This window comes from Lutra lutra, chromosome 14 (assembly GCF_902655055.1).
Source record: "Lutra lutra chromosome 14, mLutLut1.2, whole genome shotgun sequence".
Lineage (NCBI taxonomy): Eukaryota > Metazoa > Chordata > Mammalia > Carnivora > Mustelidae > Lutra > Lutra lutra.
The window spans coordinates 6,642,444-6,667,328 of NC_062291.1; the positions used below are offsets into that span (position 1 = coordinate 6,642,444).

General features: G+C 42.5%; 1 protein-coding gene across 4 annotated transcripts in view; it reads left to right on the top strand.

Moving 5' to 3' along the window:
• Window positions 1-1,351: 1,351 nt before the first annotated feature.
• TBCE (tubulin folding cofactor E) overlaps window positions 1,352-24,885 on the top strand; it is an 84,430-nt gene continuing 60,896 nt past the window's right edge. The window contains exons 1-2 of one of the 4 annotated variants that reach the window (XR_007122587.1): window positions 1,352-1,489; window positions 21,282-21,412. Coding sequence is in view for 2 of the 4 variants with exons in the window: in XM_047701424.1 (XP_047557380.1) it covers window positions 21,313-21,412 (100 nt within the window). In the remaining 2 variants the exon portion in view is untranslated. The remainder of the gene's footprint in view (window positions 1,490-21,281; window positions 21,413-24,885) is intronic. The other 3 variants (XR_007122588.1, XM_047701424.1, XM_047701425.1) reach the window with 3 other exon arrangements.

Below are 24,885 nucleotides of genomic sequence, written 5' to 3' on the forward strand. Positions count from 1 at the left end.
AAAAAAAAGTGCAACTTTTGTCTCAAAAAATTGCATTTCATGCATGCAGGATATATATTTAAAATACATGGTGTTAGACTTTGGAGTTCATTATTTGTCCTAATGCGCCTCGGGGCACAGTTTAGGAACTACAGAGATAGTGCAAATTCATATTTCTTCTGTCTGCTTTAGCCCATGTGACTTTGAAGGAGTTTGCTAATAAATCAATTAGCAAATAAAGATATTAATTACTTCATAAAAACAAGTGTCCTCCAACCTTCATGAGTGCAAGAAGCTTGGTCAAAATAAACAGTGGTAAAGTCCATCAAAGACGGGCCTGTAGTCTGACAAAGTTGGGTTTATTGACTTGCTGAAACAAGTGAGACCAGATGCACCAGAGCAACTGGGGGAGTGTAACTGAAGAAAAGGGATCGGAAGAGACAAAGATCGCATAGGATTGGTTGGAATATAGGCAAGAATTAAGCAGGCTCTTGTCTGAGCTATGAAGTGGACTCTAAGGTATAGAATCCTTGACAACTACAAAGCTAAAATAAATATGCAATGTTCTATCTGAAAACCCCTCATGTGAAGCTCTATACCTGGATTGGAAAAATGTCAAAATGATGCATGTGGCTCAGCTCAGCCAGGCAGGGAGGGGTGTTCCATTCTTACTGATAGGATTTAAAACAACAAAGCTTCTGCAAGTTTGTTCTAGGGAGCAAGGTTTTTCATCCCATGTCCCTTCATTAATCAAAAAACGCAGTTTTTATAGATTCACAATTAGTATATATCTCATGTACTGAAATTCTTCTCAACTTTCATAGCATGAATGCTACCTCCCTGAGTTTTTGTTCAGTTTCCCTTGGGTGGGTTCAGCTAGTGATAACGACATCGCAGGTGTCGTGTGTTTTGATCACATACCAGACCCCACTGCTAACCATCTATTTGTGTCGTCTCATCCGATCCTCACAACAAGCCGTTTGAGCCTTTGAGCTAGTTACATAGAATGCTGAGGCTCAGAAAGCAACATGCCTAAGGAATTTGCTGTTACTGTATTTACTTTCATTCTGCCTCATGTTAATAATAATAATAATAGTAATTATTATTATTATCATTATTAGTCGCTTTTGAGGCAGCAACACCATCTTTTCCTCTGCGACTACACGCGTCCTACGTGCTAGACTGCGTAAACGCGGTACTGAGTAACAGGCAAACTAGAACGTGCACGGTCATTGGCCTCTTCTGACTTCCTGGGTTTGCGGGAAGCACCCGTGCAACACGGGGGCGCACAGGCTGTGCGGGTTTGGGTGGATGGACCGAAAGTCCATCTGGCTCCCGAGACCCTTGTCTATTACGTTCACGCCTGAGCGCCAGCGGCCGCGGCTCATCTCGCGGAGGCGGGATTTCCTGTCTCCCTAAAAAAATCACTTCCGGCCGAAGCCGGAAGCTTCGCTGCGTACCCGCGCGAGCGAGGGTCGCGATTCCGACCACCCCGGTAGCCGCGGGGCAGGTGAGTTTCCGAGGGGCCCAGGGGCTGTGGGAGCCAAACGCGGGTGGCTGGCCTGTGGCCGGTGCGTCACCCGGCGGTGCTTCGGTCCTTCTGTCCTCTCCTAGAAACTTCTTGGGTTGTCGGAGTCGGGCGGTGCCTCCTCTCTGCCACCCCCGCCAGACCCAGACCCGGACGCGCGGGCCGGAAGGGAGTCCGGGCGGGCGGAGGCCCCGCGCCGGCCGCGGGCGAGGGGGCGGGTGGGCCGCGCCGCCCGGCACTGTGCGGAGATGCCTTGTTGGCGCGTGACTTGGGAGGAGGGGAGATGGCTCCGGTGAGAGAAATGGCCCCGAACTTCCCGTCATTTAGCGTCTGTGACGGGGAGGTAACGTGAAAGAGGCGCCGAACTTGGAGCGTTTTGGAAAAGTTCCATTGCCGGCCGCTGGGGATGGGCCTGGGTGGTGGGTGTCCCCGGGAGGGCGTGACGTGCCTGTCTGCGGGGGCCGCGTCTGGTCGGGAGGTCGGGGCTCACGGGCGCCGGGCTGCAGGACGGAGACAGCGGGGACGAAGGACCGGGAGGGCGACTTCGTGTGTGACAGCGGCCCAGCGGGCGCTGCCGTCTGAGATTCGTCACAGCGTCCCTATCCCTTAACTTCTCACCTTTGTCTCCGCTGTCACACACAGCACGTCGCTGGGGACGTTAAAAACCCAGGTCGACAGACTCTGCCTTTTGACCATCCGGTGTTTGTACTCATTGTCGTAACTGAGGACAGTGTCGTTCAGGCGCGGACCTCCGGAGTCGCCCGTGACCCTCGCGCCGCGCGTGTAATCCGGCGGCGAATCACGACACTGTCAAACCCCGGGCCTCTCACTTCTCTGCGCCGGTTTGCAGCCATGTCACCCGGGCTGCTGCCGGCCCCCTAACCCGTCCGCTGTTCTTCCAGCCTCTTTTCATCCCAGCATCGAAAGCGACCCTCCTAAAATATCAGACTGTTGCCCTGCTTTCCGAAGTCCGGCAAGGACTCCGGTTTCACCCAGGGTAAGAGCTGAAGCTACCGCTGCTCTTTGCCCCGCCCTCCGGCCTCTTCAGGCACAGCCCGGCCTCGGGGTGTTTGCAGTTGGGGCTCCTTTGCCTGGACTGCTCTTCCCCGCATCTGTGCACACGGTTTAGTCCCCTAACTCCTTCATTTATGGGAATACCGCCCTCGCAGCGGGTCTCCCAGACGCTGCCTTCCCAGACCTCCCCGTTGTGCTCGCCGTGTACGTTCTTCATTCATTGGACTCGCGGTGCTTCCCCGCTGAGATGGAAACTGCGCGAGGACATCTTTGTACGTTCTGTTTACCGCTGTATTCCTGCTGTCTAACGCAGTGTCTGCTTCCCGTGGATTTTCTATAATGTAACTATGGAAGGAATGGATTGAACTTTTTCTACCATCTTACACTTGGTACTTCCTGTGCTTTCTTTTCTTGCCTTTTTTTTTTTGGATTGAGGTTTGATCTTGTGTGTTTTCTCTTTTCATTTTTTCTTCTCTGTTTCCTTGGAAGATAATATTACTCTAGGTACTCTATTTCGGTACTTACAGGGCTAACCTTTTAATTTTTAATTTAGCTATGCATACTTAATTGAATCTAATTCAATCTTAAATGAATCTTAACCTCGCCGCACAATATTGTTTTTACCTTTGTCTGATTTTAAACAGACTTCTTGGATCATCTCCATACTTAATTATTTTTGTAAGATGTACATGTTCAACAATAAAACTAGAGTTGTTACTGTTTTCTGGTGGTTTTGATTTTTTCTTTTTGACTTTTTTTTTTTTTTTAAAGATTTTATTTACTTGAGAGAGAACATGAGCAGGGGTAGGGAGCTTGTAAGGGGGAGGTCAGAGGGAGATGGAAAAGCACCCACTGAGCAGGGGCTCTCTCTTTCCAGGACTCTGAAATCATGACCTGAGCCCAAGGTAGGTGCTTAACCCAGTGAGCCATCCAGGTGCCTCTTCTGATTGATTGATTGATTGATTGATTTTTAAAAGATTTTATTTATTTATTTGACAGAGAGAGATCACAAGTAGACAGAGAGGCAGGCAGAGAGAGAGAGAGGGAAGCAGGCTCCCTGCTGAGCAGAGAGCCCGATGCGGGACTCTATCCCAGGACCCTGAGATCATGACCTGAGCTGAAGGCAGCGGCTTAACCCACTGAGCCACCCAGGCGCCCCGACTTCTGATTGATTTATTAACTCAGTTTATCATACACTTAGTAGAATATTTGTTGTATACTTGGCACATCAGACTTTATTTTTTTTAAAGTGTATGATACTTTCCCTACTTTAGCATTTTGCTGGAAAAATACAAGAGTCCACTAGAAAACAATATGGCAGACAATAAGAGTGAAATGAATATGACCCAGAGAATGAAACTAAATATACACTGTATGTTAACTAACTTGAATTTAAATTAAAAAATATATATATATGACCCAGAGAGTAATTAGGGTCTACCTGAAAGGAGAAACATTATAGTTTGCCAATTATATTAGGAGTGCTGGGATGAATTTGTGGAAGAGTGGTTTGGGGAGATTTGCTAGTATTTAAAAGTGTGTAAAGAAAGGGCACAAAGTTATTGATTAATTTTATTCTCATTCATACAGTTCTGTCATAAAAATTGTGGGTTTGTTTTTTTTTTTTAAGATTTTATTTATTTGACAGAGAGATCACAAGTAGGCAGAGAGGCAGGCAGAGGTGGAGGAGGAAGCAGGCTCCCTGCTGAGCAGAGAGCCCAATGCAGGGCTTGATCCCAGGACCCTAGGATCATGACCTGAGCTGAAGGCAGAAGCTTAACCCGCTGAGCCACCCCGGCGCCCCAAAAATTGTGGGTTTGATGTAGATTTCACTCATTGCTGTTTTAGAGAGGAGTGCCTTTGGCCTCTTAGGAAATGCTTACAGCTTTTTGGGGGACCTACTTAAAATTACGTGAGGTAATTCAGTATGCGAAGGCTAAGAATCTACTGTCAGGTTGTAGTAAAACTTGGGAGACAGGCTTTGACATTTAGCCTAAAAGGACAGCAAGACATGGTAAGTGAAGTAAGCCAGTCACAGAGACAAATACTGTTTGATTCCACTTACATGAGATACCTCGAGTAGTCAGGTTCATAAAAACATAAGGTAGGGGCTGGGGAGGAAGGGCATGGGAGTTGTTTAATGGGTATAGAGCTTCAGTTTGGCTGGATGAGAAAGTTTTGATAATTGCTTGCCCAACAATGTGACTGTATCTAATGCCACTGAACTGTATTCTTAAAAATGGTGAAGATGGGGGGGCGCCTCGGTGGCTCAGTGGGTTAGGGCCTCTGCCTTCGGCTCAGGTCATGATCTCGGGGTCCTGGGATCAAGTGCCGCATCGGGCTCTCTGCTCAGCAGGGAGCCTACTTCCCTTCCTCTCTCTCTCTGCCTGCCTCTCTGCCTATTTGTGATCTCTGTCAAATGAATAAAATCTTTAAAAAAAAATGGTGAAGATGATCAATTTTATGTGTATTTTACAACTAAAAACTTTTTTTTTTTTAAGAGCAGCAGATGGGTTTGTTTAAAATTCTGCTAAATGCAAGCACCTCACTGGCTCAGTTGGTAGAGCATGTGACTCTTGGTCTTAGAGTTGTGAGTTTGAGCCCTGCATTGGGGGGTAGAGCTTACTTTAAAAAAAAAATTGGGCTAAATACTTGGGAATTGTAACATTTTTGGGTGGTAATTCTTTTTTTAAAGATTTTATTTCTTTATTTGACAGAGAGCACAAGTAGGCAGAGGGAGAGGGAGAAGCAGGCTTTCTGCTGAGCAGGGAGCCCGATGTGGGACTTGATCCCAGGACCCTGGGATCATGACCTGAACCGAAGGCAGCCGCTTAACCGACTGAGCCACCCAGGCGCCCCTGGGTGGTAATTTTTTTTTTTTTTAAGATTTTATTTATTTATTTGACAGATCACAAGTAGGCAGACAGGCAGGCGGGAGTGGGGGAGCAGGTTCCCTGCTGAGCAGAAAGCTCGATGCGGGACTCGATCCCAGGACCCTGAGATCATGACCTGAGCTGAAGGCAGCGGCTTAACCCACTGAGCCACCCAGGTGCCCCTGGGTGGTAATTTTTTAAAAAGATTTTATTTATTTCAGAGAGAGAGCTAGCATGAGCAAGAGGGAGGGGGAGGAGCGGAGCCTGATGCAGGGCTCAATCCCAGGACCCTGGGCTTATGACCTGTGCCAAAGGCAGATGCTTAACAAGCTGAGCCACCCAGATGTCCTAGCTTATTGAAATTAAACTTCCCCATGTCAGCTTCTGTTAGTCTGAATGTGATATAGTTCTTTGATTTATGGAATATTTCCCCTTACCTAAATACAGAATCTAATTTATGATGTTAATGATCTTAATCATTAAGAGATCTTAATGACTACATTGACTGTATATGTTGAGCACTTCTACACATAAAAATTCATTTAATTCTCAACACCTATGGAGTAGGTCCTAATACTATCTACATTTTACAGATGAGGAAACTGAGACACAGAGAGATTAGATTATCCCGTGTCCCATTGCTGTTCTGTAGTGGACAAAGTTGAATTTCTCTCCAGTGGCCTGGCTGCATATAATGTCCAAATTACGTTAAATAGGAACATATATCTTAATTCTTAGTGTTTTGCAGTTTTCTTTCAGTCCTAGGAGAAAGAAACTGTTCAAACTAATGTAAACAAAAGAAAGACTACTGTTTCATTTAACTGGGCTAATGAAAGGCTTTAGTCATAGTGGGATCAACTCTACTTCCCTTTCTGGCCTTATTTTCAGACAAATTTTTCCAAATAGTGGCAGAGGTACCTCTCAGCTATTCCAGGTTTAAGTGGTCCTTTTGTTTTAAGGTCTAGGGAAAGAGAGAGATGGATCCTGTCTTCAAGAGCCCATGTTATTTTCTAAAAGACTGACTCTCCTTGGGTTAGGATCTTTACATATGGACCAGTTGCTATATGCCAGAAGTGGAAGTGAGGAGTCATCGTAATGGCCGTCGTGGGCCTTGTGTCCACTCCTGGAGTGGGTGAGTGACAGCCCACCAGGCCGAGAGAGTACACTTCCCACAGGAGAAGCTGCTGGCTGAAAAGGTGGAAAATAGGTGAGAACCGTTTCGATAGTATAGATAGAACTCTAGGTCTCTGTTAGGTGCTTTCCCAGGTTAAGATTCTTCTACTCTTTTTTTTTTTTTTTTAAAGATTTTATTTATTTGAGAGGGAGAGAGAGAGGGAATGAGAGGAGAGAGGTCAGCGGGAGAAACAGACTCCCTGCTGAGCAGAGAGCCCTATGTGGGACTCGATCCCACGACTCCAGGATCATGACCTGAGCCGAAGGCAGTTAGCAGTTGCTTTACCAACTGAGCCACCCAGGCACCCAAGATTCTTCCACTCTTAAACAATAATAGTCATTTTTAGAAGAATTCTTAGAAGAATTAAAGAAATTATTAACATTTTGAATGGATATTGTGCAGTTAAGATAAAGAAAAGAAAAGCATGTGCTATATGTTGGACTTACCACCAAACTCCTCTCATGTCCTCAAATTTTCTTTGCTTCTTTATCGAGGATAAAGACCCTTTTAGCAGTCTGATAAATCTTGTGAGCGCCTTAGAATTTGTTTTTAAGATTTTAGTTTTAAGTAATCTCCACACCCAACATAGGGCTTGAAGTCAGAACCCCAAGATCAAGAGTCACACACTCTCCTGACTGAGCAGCCAGTCACCCTTAAAATGTTTGGGTTTTTTTTGTTTGTTTGTTTAGATTTTATTTATTTATTTGAGAGAGTGCCAGTGCAAGAGAAAGCACATGCGAGGGAGGGGCAGAAGGAGAGGGATAAGCATACTCCCTGCTGAGTAGGGAGCCCCAAGTGGGGCTCTGTCCCAGGACCCTGAGATCATGACCTGAGCTGAAGGCAGACGCTTAACTGACTGAGCCACCCAGGTGCCCCTAAAGGTTTTTTTTTTTTTTTTTTTTAAGATTTATTTATTTGAGAAAGAGTGAGATAGAGAACAAGTGGAGGGAGGGGCAGAGAGAGAGAAGCAGGCTCTCTGTGGAGCAGGGAGCCTGACATGGACCTCGATCCCAGACCCCTAGGATTATGACCTGAGCCAAAGGTAGACACTTAACTGACTGAGCAACCCAGGCGCCCTAAGGTGTTTTTAAATATAGAAAACACATAGCATTTCATATAAAGAACTTCTACAACTCAGCACCCAAACCCCAAATAATCCAGTTAAGAAATGGACTGAAGATATGAATAGACATTTTTACATGAAAAAAGGCTCAAAATCACTCACCGTCAGGGAAGTACAAATAAAAACTACAATGAGATATCACTTTATACTAGTCAGAATGGCTAAAATGAACAACACAGGAAACAATAGGTGTTGGTGAGGATGTGGAGAAAGGGGAACCCCCTTGCACTGTTGGTGGGAATGCAAACTGGTGCAGCTACTGTAGAAAACAGTGTGGAGATTCCTCAAAAAGTTAAAACTAGAGCTACCCTATGATCCAGCAATTGCACTGCTAGGTATTTACCCAAAGGATACAAAAATACAGATTAAAAGGGGGTACGTGCACCCCAATGTTTATAGCAGCATTATCAACAAGAGCCAAATTATGCAAAGAGCCTAAATGTCCATCAACTGATGAATGGATAAAATGTATACAATGTATACATGGAATATTATGCAGCCTTAAAAAGAATGAAACCTTGCCTTTTGCAACCATGTGGGTGGAGTAGAGAGTATAACCCTAAGTGAAACAAGTCAGAGAAGGACAAATACCATATGATTTCACTCATGTGTAATTTAAGACACCCAGCAAACATGGGGGAGGGATAAAAGAGGAGAATCAAGAAACAGACTCTTAATTATAGGGAACAAACTGATGGTTACCAGATGGCAGGTGGGTGGGGGGATGGGTGAAATAGGTGATGGGGATTAAGGAGGGCACTTGTGTTGAGCACTGGGTGTTTGGATGGAATGCTGAGTCACTAAATTCTGCCCCTGAAACGAGTGTTACACTATATGTTAACTAAATGGAATTTAAATAAAAACTTGGGGGGAAAATATAAAATATATAAGGATTTCAGATGAAATCCAGTTATGTGAAATGAAGTTTTTATGTCAAGAGACATAAAAATTGTAATCATGTGTTCATTAACATTAAATGACAGAAATCTAGTGGCAGGTCTAATACTGTAATTTTGAAATAGCGATGCTTATAAAGAATATCTTGAGATATCTGTAATATCTATAATCTGATATGAAATATCTCTGATGACAGGTGCTGCTAATCCAACTGGTTTTCTGGCCTGTACTCACAGTTTCAGTGAGAAGTTAGTGAATATCTTCAGTTAGAGGATACCTTGAGAACCTATGGACTTAGGGTAAAAAATACTTCACTTAGGTGCTGTCCAGGTAGTCAGCCCAGTACTCCAACCACCAGGTGAGAGTGAGGTCTCACTGTTCTTGTTAATTGGCCCTGATCCCCAGTTGCATGACTTGTACTGTTTCTTTGGCCAGGCCTCCCAGATGCAGTCTTTGGGTTTCTGAGAAACATTCACTTGCACTGTCCCTTATTGTGCTGTTCCCACTCTTTGGGAGCCATCTATGTTTTCTTGAATCCTTTAATAACATAGTAACCTTGATCTCCCTTCAGTCTGAATTTCTGGTGGTCATGACTTAACCACCTAGATATATTCCCTCCCATCTTTTTATTTTTTTAAGATTTTTATTTATATATTTCAGAGAGAGTGTGCATGTGAGAGAGAGCGGTGGGGGTGGGGGTTAGTGGAGGCGGAGGGGGAGAGGGAGAGGCAGAGAAAATCTCAAGTAGACTCCACACTGAGTGCAGAACCAGATGAGGGGTTGGATTTCATGACCTGGTGTCCCAATTAAAGCTGAAGCAAATCAAAACTCTATAAAACTTAAAATATTTTAAGCTTTTTATTAATTAATTTTTTAAAAAAGATTTTGATTTATTTGACACAGAGAGACACAGGGAGAGAGGGAACATAAGCAGGGGGAGTGGGAGAGGGGGAAGCAGGCTTCCAGATGCAGGGCTCCATCCCAGGACCCTGGGATCATGACTTGAGCTGTAGGCAGACACTTAATAACTGAGCCACCAAGGTGCCCCATAAATTTCCGATTTTTTAAATTGTACTAAAATACAGATAACATTGAGCATCTTTATTTATTTATTTATTTTTTAGATCTTATTTTTAAGTAATCTCTACTTCCAGAGTGGGCTTGAATTCACAGCCCTGAGATCAAGAGTGGCACACTCCACTGACTGAGCTGGCCTGGCACCCCAGACCATTTGAACAATTTTTAAGTGTACTACAGTTCAGTAGTGTTAAGTAAATTCACATCGTTGTACAACCATCACCATCATCTGTCTCCAGAACTCCTTTCATTTTGCAGAAGTGAAACTCTTAGCCATTAAACAACACTTTCCCCCTTCCCACAGCCCTTGACAACCACAAATCTACTTTCTCTCTCTATGCATTTGATGACTCTAAGTACTTCTTTTAAGTGGAATCATACAGTATTTGTCTTTACTGGCTTGTTTTACTTAACTTGATGTCCTCAGGGTTCATCCACGTTGTAGCATGAAGCAGAATTCCCTTTCTTTCTTTCTTACATTCTTTTTTTTTTTTTTTTAAGATTTTATTTAGTTATTTGACAGACAGAGATCACAAGGAGACAGAGAGGCAGGCAGAAAGAGAGGGGGAAGCAGAGAGCCCGATGCGGGGCCCGATCCCAGGACCCCGAGATCAAGAGCCGAAGGCAGAGGCCCCAACCACTGAGCCATCTGGGGGCCCCTCCCTTTTTTTTTTTTTTTTAATTTTTTTAATTTTTTTTAAATTTTAATTTAATTTAATTTAATTTTAATTTTTTTTAATTTTTTAATTTGATCCAGAGAGAGGGATCACAAGTAGGCAGAGAGAGAGGGGGAAGCAGGCTCCCTGCTGAGCAGAGAGCCCGATGCGGGGCTTGATCCCAGGACCCTGAGATCTTGACCTGAGCCGAAGGCAGAGGCTTAACCCACTGAGCCACCCAGGCGCCCCTCTTTTAAGGCTGAATAATATTGTATGCATACACCACATTGATATTTGGGTTAGTTCCATCTCTTGGGTCTTTGTGAATAATAGCACTGTGAACATGGTTGCAAAGTACCTGCTTGTGTCCTTCCTTTTAGTTCTTTACAAATATTTTATTTGAGGAATTATGTAGTCCTCTCATCATGAAGAACATATAGGAAACTGTTTAGATTTTAAAAACAGATTATGAGAAAGATCAATAAACCAACAGGAAAATGGATAAAGGATGTGAACAGTTCATGGAAAAGGGAATCAAAATGAAGAGATGCTCAGCTTCCTTCATAAAAGAAAATGTAAATAAAATGCGTATTTCACTTGTCAGACTGACAACCAAAATTGTGTTAATATTTTGTGAAGGGCAGTTTGATGACACAGGGGCTCAAAGAGTGCTGCTGGGACTGTGAATTGGTCCAGTCGCTAAAAAGGGACATTTGTTATTGCCTCTCAGCATTAAAAATGCACATACCCTTTGACTTAGCAATACCTGTTTTGAGAATTTTCTACAGATTTTTTTTTAAATCTTATTTATTTATTTGACAGGCAGAGATTACAGGTAGGCAGAGAGGCAGGCAGAGAGAGAGAGAGAGAGGTGGAAGCAGGGTCCCTGCAGAGCAGAGAGCCAGATGCGGGACTCGATCCCAGGACCCTGAGATCATGACCTGAGCCGAAGGCAGAGGCTTTAACCCACTGAGCCACCCAGGCGCCCCTCTACAGATATTTTTGCACAGGTTAAAAAAAATAAATGAGCAGGTTTAGTCCTTGCAGTATTATTTGTAATAGCAAAAACTTGGGAGTAACCGAAGTCCGTCAGTTTGAAGACTGGTTAAATCACTCTGTATCTATACAAATACTATGCAGCCAGAAAAAATTTAAAAGCTCCTGAATGGCTGTAGATAAATTTCCAGGTTATATTATTGAATGAAAATGTAAGGAACAAAACCACACATGTAGTATGGTACCATTTGTGTAAAGAAAGAAGAAAAATCCCGGTGTGTATAAGCTTAAAATGGGTATAGAAGTATATAGAAGGTACTAATAAAGCTGTTGCCAGCGGGAAGAGATAATGACTAGCAGGAGTGGAAGGGAAGCTTTCAGTGTATTCCTTTTATACTTCTTCGAGTGTCATCTTTTTAAAAAGTTAAGTAAGGGGGCGCCTGGGTGGCTCAGTGGGTTAAGCCGCTGCCTTCGGCTCAGGTCATGATCTCAGGGTCCTGGGATCGAGCCCCGCATCGGGCTCTCTGCTCAGCGGGGAGCCTGCTTCCTCCTCTCTCTCTACCTGCCTCTCTGCCTGCTTGTGATCTCTCTCTGTCAAATAAATAAATAAAATCTTAAAAAAAAAAAAGTTAAGTAAGAAAGATATGCCTAGAAAAATACAAGGATTGGGGCGCCTGGGTGGCTTAGTGTCTGCCTTTGGCTCAGGTCATGATCCCAGGGTCCTGAGATCGAGCTCTGCATCAGGCTCCCCACTCCGCAGGAAGCCTGCTTCTCCCTCTCCCACTCCTCCTGGTCGTGTTCTCTCTCTCTCTCTCTCTCTCTCAATCTCTGTCAAATAAATATATAAATAATCTTTTAAAAAAAGAAAAAGAAAAATACTAGGATGAAATGGAAAAAGAGACCGCCTAACCAGTGACTTCCAGACACTTGAACAGACTTCTTAAGAAAAACATCAGTAGGGGCTCTTGGGTGGCTCAGTGGGTTAAAGCCTCTACCTTCGGCTCAGGTCATGGTCTCAGGGACCTGGGATCGAGCGCCGCATCGGGCTCTCTGCTCGGCAGGGAGCCTACTTCCTCTCTCTCTGCCTGCCTCTCTGTCTGTCAAATAAATAAATAAAATCTTAAAAAAGAAAAAGAAAAACATCAGTAAAGTTGAGCCTCGAAATCAACTTGTGGAAAAAATGTGAAGACAAGAAAAGAAGCTTTTGGGATTGATCTGGACTAAAAAGTAGTACAAGAAAGTATACTCCTTGGGTGTAGTAGTATATGTCTTATAACTTTAAATCCTGAATATTTTGAAACATAGGAAACACCCAGATACTCGTTGCTTTTATTTAATGATTGTTAATATTTTGGCAGCTTTGCTTCATCTTTTAAAAATTTATTTAATGTAGCATAAGAGAGGACAGAAAAGTGGCAGATTGATTCAATTTCTTACCTTTTGTTATTTCTATGGAGAATGATTTCCTGTCTTGTTCAAAAAAAAGTCTGGTTAGAAAACATGTTGAAGATAAAAAGAGAGGATAGCATTTGGCCATTTTCAATTAGTCTGCATTCTCTGGGTGCCTGGATGGCTCAGTCAGTTAAGCCTTTGCCTCAGGTCATGATCCTGGTCCTGGAATTGAGCCCTGCATCCTCAACAGGCTCCCGGCTCAGCAGGGAGTCTGCTTGTCCCTCTCCCTCTGCTCCCCAACTCACGAGTGTGTGTACATGTGTGCACGTGTGTGTATGCACGTGCTCTCTCCCTCTCTCTCTCTGATAAATCTTTGAATTAGTCTGGATTCCAAGAGAAATTACATCTAGAACTTTGTGAAAAACTGGCAAAAATGATGGCAAAAAATTCCTGTTCATAATCTTTAAAGAGTAACAAACGAGGGGAACTAGAATTTCTAGGAAAGATGTTTTGTGAACATTTGGAAAAGTAATAATCCTAAGGAGATAGGAAGAGTTTAGTGAGTCTTGGCTAAATTTACCTTTTTTTTTTTTTTTTAATTTTATTTTTTATAAACATATATTTTTATCCCCAGGGGTACAGGTCTGCGAATCGCCAGGTTTACACACTTCACAGCACTCACCATACCCTCCCCAATATCCATAACCCCACCCCCCTCCTAACCCCCCTCCCCCCATCAACCCTCAGTTTGTTTTGTGAGATTAAGAGTCACTTATGGTTTGTCTCCCTCCCAATCCCATCTTGTTTCATTTATTCTTCTCCTACCCCCTTAACCCCCCATGTTGCATCTCCTCTCCCTCATATCAAGGAGATCATATGATAGTTGTCTTTCTCCAACTGACTTATTTCGCTAAGCATGATACCCTCTAGTTCGATCCACGTCGTCGCAAATGGCAAGATTTCATTTCTTTTGATGGCTGCATAGTATTCCATTGTGTATATATACCACTTCTTCTTTATCCATTTGTCTGTTGATGGACATCTAGGTTCTTTCCATAGTTTGGCTATTGTAGACATTGCTGCTATAAACATTCGGGTGCACGTGCCCCTTCGGATCACTACGTTTGTATCTTTTTTTTTTTTAAGATTTTATTTATTCATTCGACAGACAGAGATCACAGGCAGGCAGAGAGGCAGGCAGAGAGAGGCAGGCAGAGAAAGGAAGGGAAGCAGGCTCCCTGCTGAGCAGAGAGCCTGATGTGGGGCTCGATCCCAGGACCCTGGGATCATGACCTGAGCCGAAGGCAGAGGCTTTAACCCACTGAGCCACCCAGGCGCCCCACTACGTTTGTATCTTTAGGGTAAATACCCAGCAGGGCAATTGCTGGGTCATAGGGTAGTTCTATTTTCAACATTTTGAGGAACCTCCATGCTGTTTTCCAGAGTGGTTGCACCAGCTTGCATTCCCACCAACCGTGTAGGAGGGTTCCCCTTTCTCCGCATCCTCGCCAGCATCTGTCATTTCCTGACTTGTTAATTTTAGCCATTCTGACTGGTGTGAGGTGATATCTCATTGTGGTTTTGATTTGTATTTCCCTGATGCCGAGTGATATGGAGCACTTTTTCATGTGTCTGTTGGCCATCTGGATGTCTTCTTTGCAGAAATGTCTGTTCATGTCTTCTGCCCATTTCTTGATTGGATTATTTGTTCTTTGGGTGTTGAGTTTGCTAAGTTCTTTATAGATTTTGGACATTAGCCCTTTATCTGATATGTCATTTGCAAATATCTTCTCCCATTCTGTCAGTTGTCTTTTGGTTTTGTTAACTGTTTCCTTTGCTGTGCAAAAGCTTTTGATCTTGATAAAATCCCAATAGTTCATTTTTTCCCTTGCTTCCCTTGCCTTCCTTGTTCCTAGGAAGATGTTGCTGCAGCTGAGGTCGAAGAGGTTGCTGCCTGTGTTCTCCTCAAGGATTTTGATGGATTCCTTTCTCACATTGAGATCCTTCATCCATTTTGAGTCTATTTTCGTGTGTGGTGTAAGGAAATGATCCAATTTCATTTTTCTGCATGTGGCTGTCCAATTTTCCCAACACCATTTATTGAAGAGGCTGTCTTTTTTCCATTGGACATTCTTTCCTGCTTTGTCACAGATGAGTTGACCATAGAGTTGACGGTCTATTTTTGGGCTCTCTATTCTGTTCCATTGATCTATGTGTCTGTTTTTGTGCCAGTACCATGCTGTCTTGATGATGACAGCTTTGTAATAGAGCTTGAAGTCCGGAATTGTGATGCCACCAACTTTGGCTTTCTTTTTCAATATTCCTTTGGCTATTCGAGGTCTTTTCTGGTTCCATATAAATTTTAGGATTATTTGTTCCATTTCTTTGAAAAAAATGGATGGTACTTTGATAGGAATTGCATTAAATGTGTAGATTGCTTTAGGTAGCATAGACATTTTCACAATATTTATTCTTCCAATCCAGGAGCATGGAACATTTTTCCATTTCTTTGTGTCTTCCTCAGTTTCTTTCATGAGTACTTTATAGTTTTCTGTGTATAGATTCTTAGTCTCTTTGGTTAGGTTTATTCCTAGGTATCTTATAGTTTTGGGTGCAATTGTAAATGGGATAGACTCCTTAATTTCTCTTTCTTCTGTCTTGTTGTTGGTGTAGAGAAATGCAACTGATTTCTGTGCATTGATTTTATATCCTGATACTTGACTGAATTCCTGTACAAGTTCTAGCAGTTTTGGAGTGGAGTCTTTTGGGTTTTCCACATAGAGTATCATATCATCTGCAAAGAGTGATAGTTTGACTTCTTCTTTGCCGATTTGGATGCCTTTAATTTCCTTTTGTTGTCTGATTGCTGAGGCTAGGACTTCTAGTACTATGTTGAATAGCAGTGGTGATAACGGACATCCCTGCCGTGTTCCTGACCTTAGCGGGAAAGCTTTCAGTTTTTCTCCATTGAGAATGATATTTGCGATGGGTTTTTCATAGATGGCTTTGATAATATTGAGGTATGTGCCGTCTATCCCTACACTTTGAAGAATTTTGATCAGGAAGGGATGCTGTACTTTGTCAAATGCTTTTTCAGCATCTATGGAGAGGATCATATGGTTCTTGTTCTTTTTTTTTTTTTTTAAGATTTCATTTATTTATTTGACAGAGAGAGATCACTAGTAGATGGAGAGGCAGGCAGAGAGAGAGAGAGAGGGAAGCAGGATCTCCGCCGAGCAGAGAACCCGATGCAGGACTCGATCCCAGGACCCTGAGATCATGACCTGAGCCGAAGGCAGCGGCTTAACCCACTGAGCCACCCAGGCGCCCTGGTTCTTGTTCTTTCTATTCTAAATGTGTTGTATCACATTGATTGATTTGCGGATGTTGAACCACACTTGCAGCCCTGGAATAAATCCCACTTGGTCGTGGTGAATAATCCTTTTAATGTACTGCTGAATCCTATTGGCTAGTATTTTGGCGAGAATTTTTGCATCTGTGTTCATCAAGGATATTGGTCTGTAGTTCTCTTTTTTGATGGGATCCTTGTCTGGTTTTGGGATCAAGGTGATGCTGGCCTCATAAAATGAGTTTGGAAGTTTTTCTTCTATTTCTATTTTTTTGGAACAGTTTCAGGAGAATAGGAATTAGTTCTTCTTTAAATGTTTGGTAGAATTCCCCCGGGAAGCCATCTGGCCCTGGGCTTTTGTTTGTTTGGAGATTTTTGTTTTTTTTAAAGATTTTATTTATTTCTTTGACAGAGACAGATCAGAAGTAGGCAGAGAGGAAGGCAGAGAGAGGAGGAAGCAGGCTCCCCGCTGAGCAGAGATCCCGATGCGGGACTCGATCCCAGGACCCTGAGATCATGACCTGAGCCGAAGGCAGAGGCTTTAACCCACTGAGCCACCCAGGCTCCCCTGTTTGGAGATTTTTGATGACTGTTTCAATCTCCTTACTGGTTATGGGTCTGTTCAGGCTTTCTATTTCTTCCTGGTTCAGTTGTGGTAGATTATATGTCTCTAGGAATGCATCCATTTCTTCCAGATTGTCAAATTTGTTGGCGTAGAGTTGCTCATAGTATGTTCTTATAATTGTCTGTATTTCTTTGGTGTTCGTTGTGATCTCTCCTCTTTCATTCATGATTTTATTTATTTGGGTCCTTTCTCTTTTCTTTTTGATAAGTCTGGCCAGGGGTTTATCAATCTTACTAATTCTTTCAAAGAACCAGCTCCTAGTTTCGTTGATTTGTTCTATTGTTTTTTTGGTTTCTATTTCATTGATTTCTGCTCTGATCTTTATGATTTCTCTTCTCCTGCTGGGTTTAGGGTTTCTTTCTTGTTCTTTCTCCAGCTCCTTTAGGTGTAGGGTTAGGTTGTGTACCTGAGACCTTTCTTGTTTCTTGAGAAAGGCTTGTACCGCTATATATTTTCCTCTCAGGACTGCCTTTGTTGTGTCCCACAGATTCTGAACCGTTGTATTTTCATTATCATTTGTTTCCATAAATTTTTTCAATTCTTCTTTAATTTCCTGGTTGACTCATTCATTCTTTAGAAGGATGCTGTTTAGTCTCCATGTATTTGGGTTCTTTCCAAATTTCCTCTTGTTATTGAGTTCTAGCTTCAGAGCATTGTGGTCTGAAAATATGCAGGGAATGATCCCAATCTTTTGATACCGGTTGAGACTTGATTTAGGACCAAGAATGTGATCTATTCTGGAGAATGTTCCATGTGCACTAGAGAAGAATGTGTATTCTGTTGCTTTGGGATGAAATGTTCTGAATATATCTGTGATGTCCATCTGGTCCAGTGTGTCATTTAAGGCCTTGATTTCCTTGTTGATCTTTTGCTTGGATGATCTGTCCATTTCAGTGAGGGGAGTGTTAAAATCCCCTACTATTATTGTATTCTTGTCAATGTGTTTCTTTGATTTTGTTATTAATTAGTTTATATAGTTGGCTGCTCCCACGTTAGGGGCATAGATATTTAAAATTGTTAGATCTTCTTGTTGGACAGTTCCTTTGAGTATGATATAGTGTCCTTCCTCATCTCTTAGTATAGTCTTTGGCTTAAAATCTAATTGATCTGCTATAAGGATTGCCACTCCTGCTTTCTTCTGATGTCCATTAGCATGGTAAATTCTTTTCCACCCCCTCACTTTAAACCTGGAGGTGTCTTTGGGTTTAAGATGAGTTTCTTGTAGGCAACATATAGATGGGTTTTGTTTTTTTATCCATTCTGATACCCTGTGTCTTTTGATTGGGGCATTTAGCCCATTAACATTCAGGGTAAGTATTGAGAGATATGAATTTAGTGCCATTGTATTGCCTGTAAGGTGACTGTTATTGTATATTGTCTCTGTTTCTTTCTGATCTACTACTTTGAGGGTCTCTCTTTGCTTAGAGGACCCCTTTCAATATTTCCTGTAGGGCTGGTTTGGTATTTGCAAATTCTTTCAGTTTTTGTTTGTCCTGGAAGCTTTTAATCTCTCCTTCTATTTTCAATGATAGCCTAGCTGGATATAGTATTCTTGGCTGCATGTTTTTCTCGTTTAGTACTCTGAATATATCATGCCAGCTCTTTCTGGCCTGCCAGGTCTCTGTGGATAAGTCTGCTGCCAATCTAATATTTTTACCATTGTACGTTACAGACTTCTTTTCCCGGGCTGCTTTCAGGATCTTTTCTTTGTCACTAAGACTTGTAAATTTTACTATTAGGTGACGGGGTGTGGACCTATTCTTATTGATTTTGAGGGGGGTTCTCTGAACCTCCTGGATTTTGATGCTTGTTCCCTTTGCCATATTGGGGAAATTCTCTCCAATAATTCTCTCCAACATACCTTCTGCTCCCCTCTCTGTTTCCTCTTCTTCTGGAATCCCAATTATTCTAATGTTGTTTCGTCTTATGGTGTCAGTTATCTCTCGAATTCTCCCCTCGTGGTCCAGTAGCTGTTTGTCCCTCTTTTGCTCAGCTTCTTTATTCTCTGTCATTTGGTCTTCTATATCGCTAATTCTTTCTTCTGCCTCATTTATCCTAGCAGTGAGAGCCTCCATTTTTGATTGCACCTCATTAATAGCTTTTTTGATTTCAACTTGGTTAGATTTTAGTTCTTTTATTTCTCCAGAAAGGGCTTTTATATCTCCCGAGAGGGTTGCTTTAATATCTTCCATGCCTTTTTCAAGCCCGGCTAGAACCTTGAGAATCGTCATTCTGAACTCTATATCTGACATATTACCAATGTCTGTATTGATTAGGTCCCTAGCCTTTGGTACTGCTTCTTGTTCTTTTTTTTTGTTGTGAATTTTTCCGCCTTGTCATTTTGTCCAGATAAGAGTAGATGAAGGAGCAAGTAAAATACTAAAAGTGTGGCAACAACCCCAGGAAAATATGCTTTAGCCAAATCAGAAGAGATCCCAAATCGAAAGGGGAGAAAAAAGGGTTCAGAAAGAAAAAAAAAAAAAAGAAAGAAAGAAACTATTAAAAAAAGAAAGCCGATAAAAAATAGAAAAAGGAAAATATATATATATATATATATTAGGTAAACTATTTAAAAAACGTTAAAAAAGAAAACGGTAAAAGTTAAAAAAATTTAGCAGAAGAAGAGAAAAAAAAATTGAAAAAGAAAAAAAAGATTAAATTAACTGCAAGGCTAAAGAATCATGGGGAGAAAGCCATGAGTTCCGTGCTTTGCTTTCTTCTCCTATGGCATTCCGCCGCTCTCCTTGGTATTGAAACTGCACTCCTTGGTAGGTGAACTTGGTCCTGGCTGGGTTTCCCGTTGATCTTCTGGGGGAGGGACCTGTTGTAGTGATTCTCAAGTGTCTTTGCCCCAGGCGGAGTTGCACCGCCCTTACCCGGGGCCGCGCTGAGTCATCCGCTCGGGTTTGCTGGTTTTGCTTTCGGGAGCTTTTGTTCCCTGAGCACTTTCCGTAGAGTCCGGAGGGCGGGAATGAAGATGGCGGCCTCCCCCTGTCCGGCCCGGAGGAGCCGAGAGCCCGGGGCCCCACTTCTCAGTGCGCCCCGAGAGAACAGCGCCCAATGACTCCCGCCACCCTGGCCTCCGGCCGCGCTCCGAGCTGACCAAGGCTGCGACCGGTTCAAGGCAACCCCGAGCTGAGAGTCACTCCTCGGCTCTGTCAATGCAGCCGGCTTCCCCGTTCTAATACCGGTAAGCTCTGCGACACTCAGACACCCCCGATCCTTCTGTGAGCCTGCGGGACCTGAGGCCACGCTGACTCCGCGTGGGCTTCACCCCGGTTAAGCCTCTGGAGCGATGTCCCTCAGCGGAACAGACTTTTAAAAGTCCCGATTTTGGGGCGCCTGGGTGGCTCAGTGGGTTAAAGCCTCTGCCTTTAGCTCAGGTCATGATCCCGGGGTCCTGGGGTCGAGCCCCGCATCGGGCTCTCTGCTTAGCAGGGAGCCTGCTTCCTCGTCTCTCTCTGCCTGCCTCTCTGCCTACTTGTGATCTCCGTCTGTCAAATAAATAAATAAAATCTTAAAATAAATAAATAAATAAATAAAAGTCCCGATTTTGTGCTCCGTTGCTCCGCAGCTCGCCGGGAGCCGGCCCCTCCCCCCGCGGTCTATCTTCCCGTCGCTTTGGATTCACTTCTCCGCCAGTCCTACCTTTCAGATAGTGGTTGATTTTCTGTTTCTAGAGTTGCTGTTCTTCTTCTCTTCAATCTCCCGTTGGATTTCTAAATATGTCTCCTGAGGCAAGGGAAACAAACGCAAAAATAAACTATTTGGGACTACATAAAAATAAAAACCTTCTGCACAGCAAAGGAAACAACAAACCAAAAGGCAACCTACTGAATAGGAAAAGAGATTTGCAAATGACACATGCAATAAGGGGTTAATATCCAAAATACAGAGAGAACTTATACAACTCAACACCAAAAATACAAAAAATCCAATTAAAATGGGTAGAGGACCTGAATTAGTATTTTTCCGAAGAAGACATACAGATGGCCAACACATACATGAAAGGATGCTCGCCGTCACTCGTCATCAGGGAAATTCAAATCAAAACTACAATGAGAGACCACCTTACACCTGTTAGAATGGTTAGCATCAAAGAGACAAGAAATAGGGGCGCCTGGGTGGCTCAGTGGGTTAAGCCTCTGCCTTTGGCTAGGTCATGATCTCAGGGTCCTGCGATCGAGCCCCGCATCGGGCTGTCTGCTCAGAAGGGAGCCTGCTCCCCCCGCCCCGCCTGCTTCTCTGCCTGCTTGGGATCACTCTCTCTCTCTCTCTCTCTCTGTCAAATAAATAAATAAATCTTAAAAAAAAAGAATTATCTCAATGCAATGAAAAAAATATTTTTAAAGGACTTTTAAAATCTGTATTTTTTAAAAAAATTTTATTTATTTATTTGACAGATCACAAGTAGGCAGAGAGGCAGACAAAGAGAGAGGGGGAAGCAGGCTCCCCGCTGAGCAGAGAGCCCGATGCGGGGCTCGATCCCAGGACCCTGAGATCATGACCCGAGCTGAAGGCAGCGGCTTAACCCGCTGAGCCACCCAGGCGCCCCATCTGTATTAATTCTTGTTAACTTTTTATAATATTCTTCCTAGATCTCATATTTTGGATTCTGGCTACATTATAATGAATGACACTTCGACATCAGATGTCATTGGTCGACGAGTTCAGGTTAATGGAGAACATGCAACAGTGCGTTTTTCTGGTATCGTCCCTCCTGTGGCAGGTATGTTTGTGTGTGCATTTGTTTATTTTAGAGTTCTTTCTTTGCAGGCTTTTCTCTAGTGGTTTGTAACATCGATTTTGAAGAAATTAACAACGAATTTGTAGATGCTTTCTACATAAAATTGTTTGGTTTGGGTAACAGTATCCTGTGGTATCTATGATTTTATTTAATTTTAGACTTACCTATTTATTTAGTGTTGCCATTTTATATTAATTCAACCTTAAAATATCTTCTGAGTAAACTTTAAACAACAAGTAATAAGTTTGAATTCTCATATCCTAACCTCAAAAACTAAGAATTTTTGGAAATTTCTTTTGTCATTAATTCATGTGTATAAGTATTTAAAGTAGTTTAAATTGATAGGCATACAATTTTGTGATATCTTTTATCACATATTATCTGGTACGTATTTATGTTTCTATAGCATCATTTTGTTTACTTTTTTATTGAGATATAACTGACAGATAACATTGTATTAGTTTTAGATGTATAAAATAATGATTTGATATTTATATGTATTGCCAAATGATCACCAAGATAGGTCTAGTTAACATCCATTACCATACATAGTTACAGTTCTGTTTTTCTTTTAAACAGTACCATTCTTTTCTTTTTAAAATTAATTCATTATTTTTATTTATTTATTTATTTTTAAAAGATTTTTTATGTATTTATTTGACAGGCAGAGATCACAAGCAGGCAGACAGGCAGGCAGAGAGAGAGGAAGGGAAGCAGGCTCCCTGCTGAGCAGAGAGCCCAACGCGGGGCTCGACCCCAGGACCCTGAGATCATGACCTGAGCCGAAGGCAGAGGCTTAACCCACTGAGCCACCCAGGCGCCCCTCATTTTTATTTTTTAAATTTCAGTACAGATAACATACATTCTTATATTGGTTTCAAGTGTACAATATAGTGATTCAGCAATTCTGTACATTACTCAGTGCTTGTCAAGATAAGTGTGTTCTTAATCTCCTTCACCCATTTCACCCATCACCACCCCCACCTCCCTTCTGGTGACCATTAGATTGTTCTCCATAGTTAAGAGTCTGTTTCTTGGTTTTTTGTTTTTGTTTTGTTCCCCTTTACCAGTTTGTTTTGTGTTTTACATTTCACATACTAGTGAAATAATATGGTATTTGTCTTTCTTTGACTGACTTATTTTGGTTAGCATTATACTTTCTAGCCCCATCCATGTTGTTGCAGATGGCAAACTTTCATTCTTTTTTATGGCTGAGTAATATTCCATTGTGTCTGTGTTTGTGTGTGTGTGTGTGTATACATACACTATCTATTCTTTATTCATTCATCAATTGATGGACTCTTGGGCTGCTTCCATAATTTGCTATTATAAACAATGCTGAAGTAAACATAGAGGTGCATATATTTTTTCGAATTAGTGTTTTCATATTCTTTGGATCAATACCCAGTAGTGGAATTTTCTGGACCGTATGGTAATTTTATTTTTAATATTTTGAGGAACCCCCCACACTGTTTTCCACAGTGGCTGCACCAGTTTGCATTCCCACAAGCAGTGCACGAGTGTTCCTTTTTCTCCACATCCTCGCCAGTGCTTATTTCTTGTATTTTTGATTTTTGCCATTCGGACAGGTGTGAGGTGTTATCTAACTGTGGTTTTGTTTTGCATTTCACCAATGCTGAAAAGATGTTGAACATCTTTTCATGTGTCTCTTAGCCATTGGTATTTCTTCTTTGGAGAAATGTCTATTCCAGTCTTCTGCCCATTTTTTTAATCGGATTTTTTTTTTTTTGTATGTTGAGTTGTAGAAGTTCTGTACCTATTTTGGATACTAACACGTGATCAAATATGTCATTTGCGAATATCTTTTCCCATTCCATAGGTTACCTTTTAGTTTTCTTTCCTCTGCAGAAGCTTTTTTTTTTTTTTTTTTAAAGATTTTATTTATTTGACAGAGCGATCACAAGTAGGCAGAGAGGTAGGCAGGCAGAGAGAGAGGGAAGCAGGCTCCCTGCTGAGCAGAGACCCCCCCCCCCCCACGTGGGGCTCGATCCCAGGACCCTGGGATCATGACCTGAGCGAAAGGCAGAGGCCCAACCCATTGAACCACCCAGGTGTCCCACTTTTTTTTTTTTTTTAAGACTTTATTTTTAAGTACTCTCTACACCCAACGTGGGGCTCAAACTCACAACCCTGAGATCAAGAGTTTCGTGTTTGTGGGATGCCTTGGTGGCTCAGTCAATAGTTAAGCATCTGCCTTCAGCTCAGGTCATGATCCTGGGATCAAGTCCCATATCTGGCTCCTCGCTCACTGGGAGTCTGCTTCTCCCTCTGCCTACTGCTCTCCCTGCTTGTGCGTGCTCTCTCTCTCTCTCTCTCTGGCAAATAAATACATAAAGTCTTAAAAAAAAAAAAAAGTTACATGCTCATACAGAGGTTCCTCAACCTCAAAATGTTAAAAATAGAACTACCCTATGACCCAGCAATTGCACTACTAGGTAATTATCCAAAGGATACAAACATAGTGGTTCCAAGGGGGCATGTGCACCCTAATATTTATAACTGCAGTGTCCACAATAGCCCAACTATGGGAAGAGCCCAGATTTCCATCGATGCAGGAATGGATAAAGAAGATGTAGGGGCGCCTGGGTGGCTCAGTGGGTTAAGCTGCTGCCTTCGGCTCAGGTCATGATCTCAGAGTCCTGGGATCAAGCCCCGCATCGGGCTCTCTGCTCAGCGGGGAGCCTGCTTCCTCCTCTCTCTGCCTGCCTCTCTGCCTACTTGTGATCTCTCTGTCAAATAAATAAATAAAAATCTTAAAAAAAAAAAAAGATGTGTGTGTGTGTCTGTGTGTGTGTGTAGTACACACACATGATGGAATATTACTCATCCAAAAGAGTGAAAGCTTGCCATTGGCAGTGATGTGGATGGAACTAGAGTGCAGTATGCTAAGCGAAGTAAGTCAGAGGAAGATGAATACCATATGATTTCACTCATGCGGCATCTAAGAAATAAAACAAATGAACGTAGGGGAAGGGAGGGAAAAATAAAATAATATAAATAATAATAATAGAAAAACAAAATAAAATAAAATAATAAAATAATAGGAGGCAAACCGTAAAAGGCTCAACTATAGGGAACAAACCGAGGGTTGCTGGAGGGGAGGTGAGGAGGATGGAGTAATTGAGTGATGGGCATTAAGGAGCGCACTTGATGTGATGGGTGTTCTGTGCAACTGATGAATCACTAAATCCTGCCCCTGCAACAAATAATACACTGTACGTTAACTAACTTGAACTAAAAAAAAAAAAAAAAAGTTGCCTGTTCCACTGACTGAGCCAGCCAGGTGCCCTTGTGATACAGTCTGAACATAAGTTCCACCTGACCCTGTGGGAACTCTGAAGGGAGGTTGGCCCTTCAGAGATTTTCCTAGCTGAGATGAGGGGTGGGGCACTTACACCTGTGATGGTGTGTCACTCGGTTTTGGGGAAGCGGGT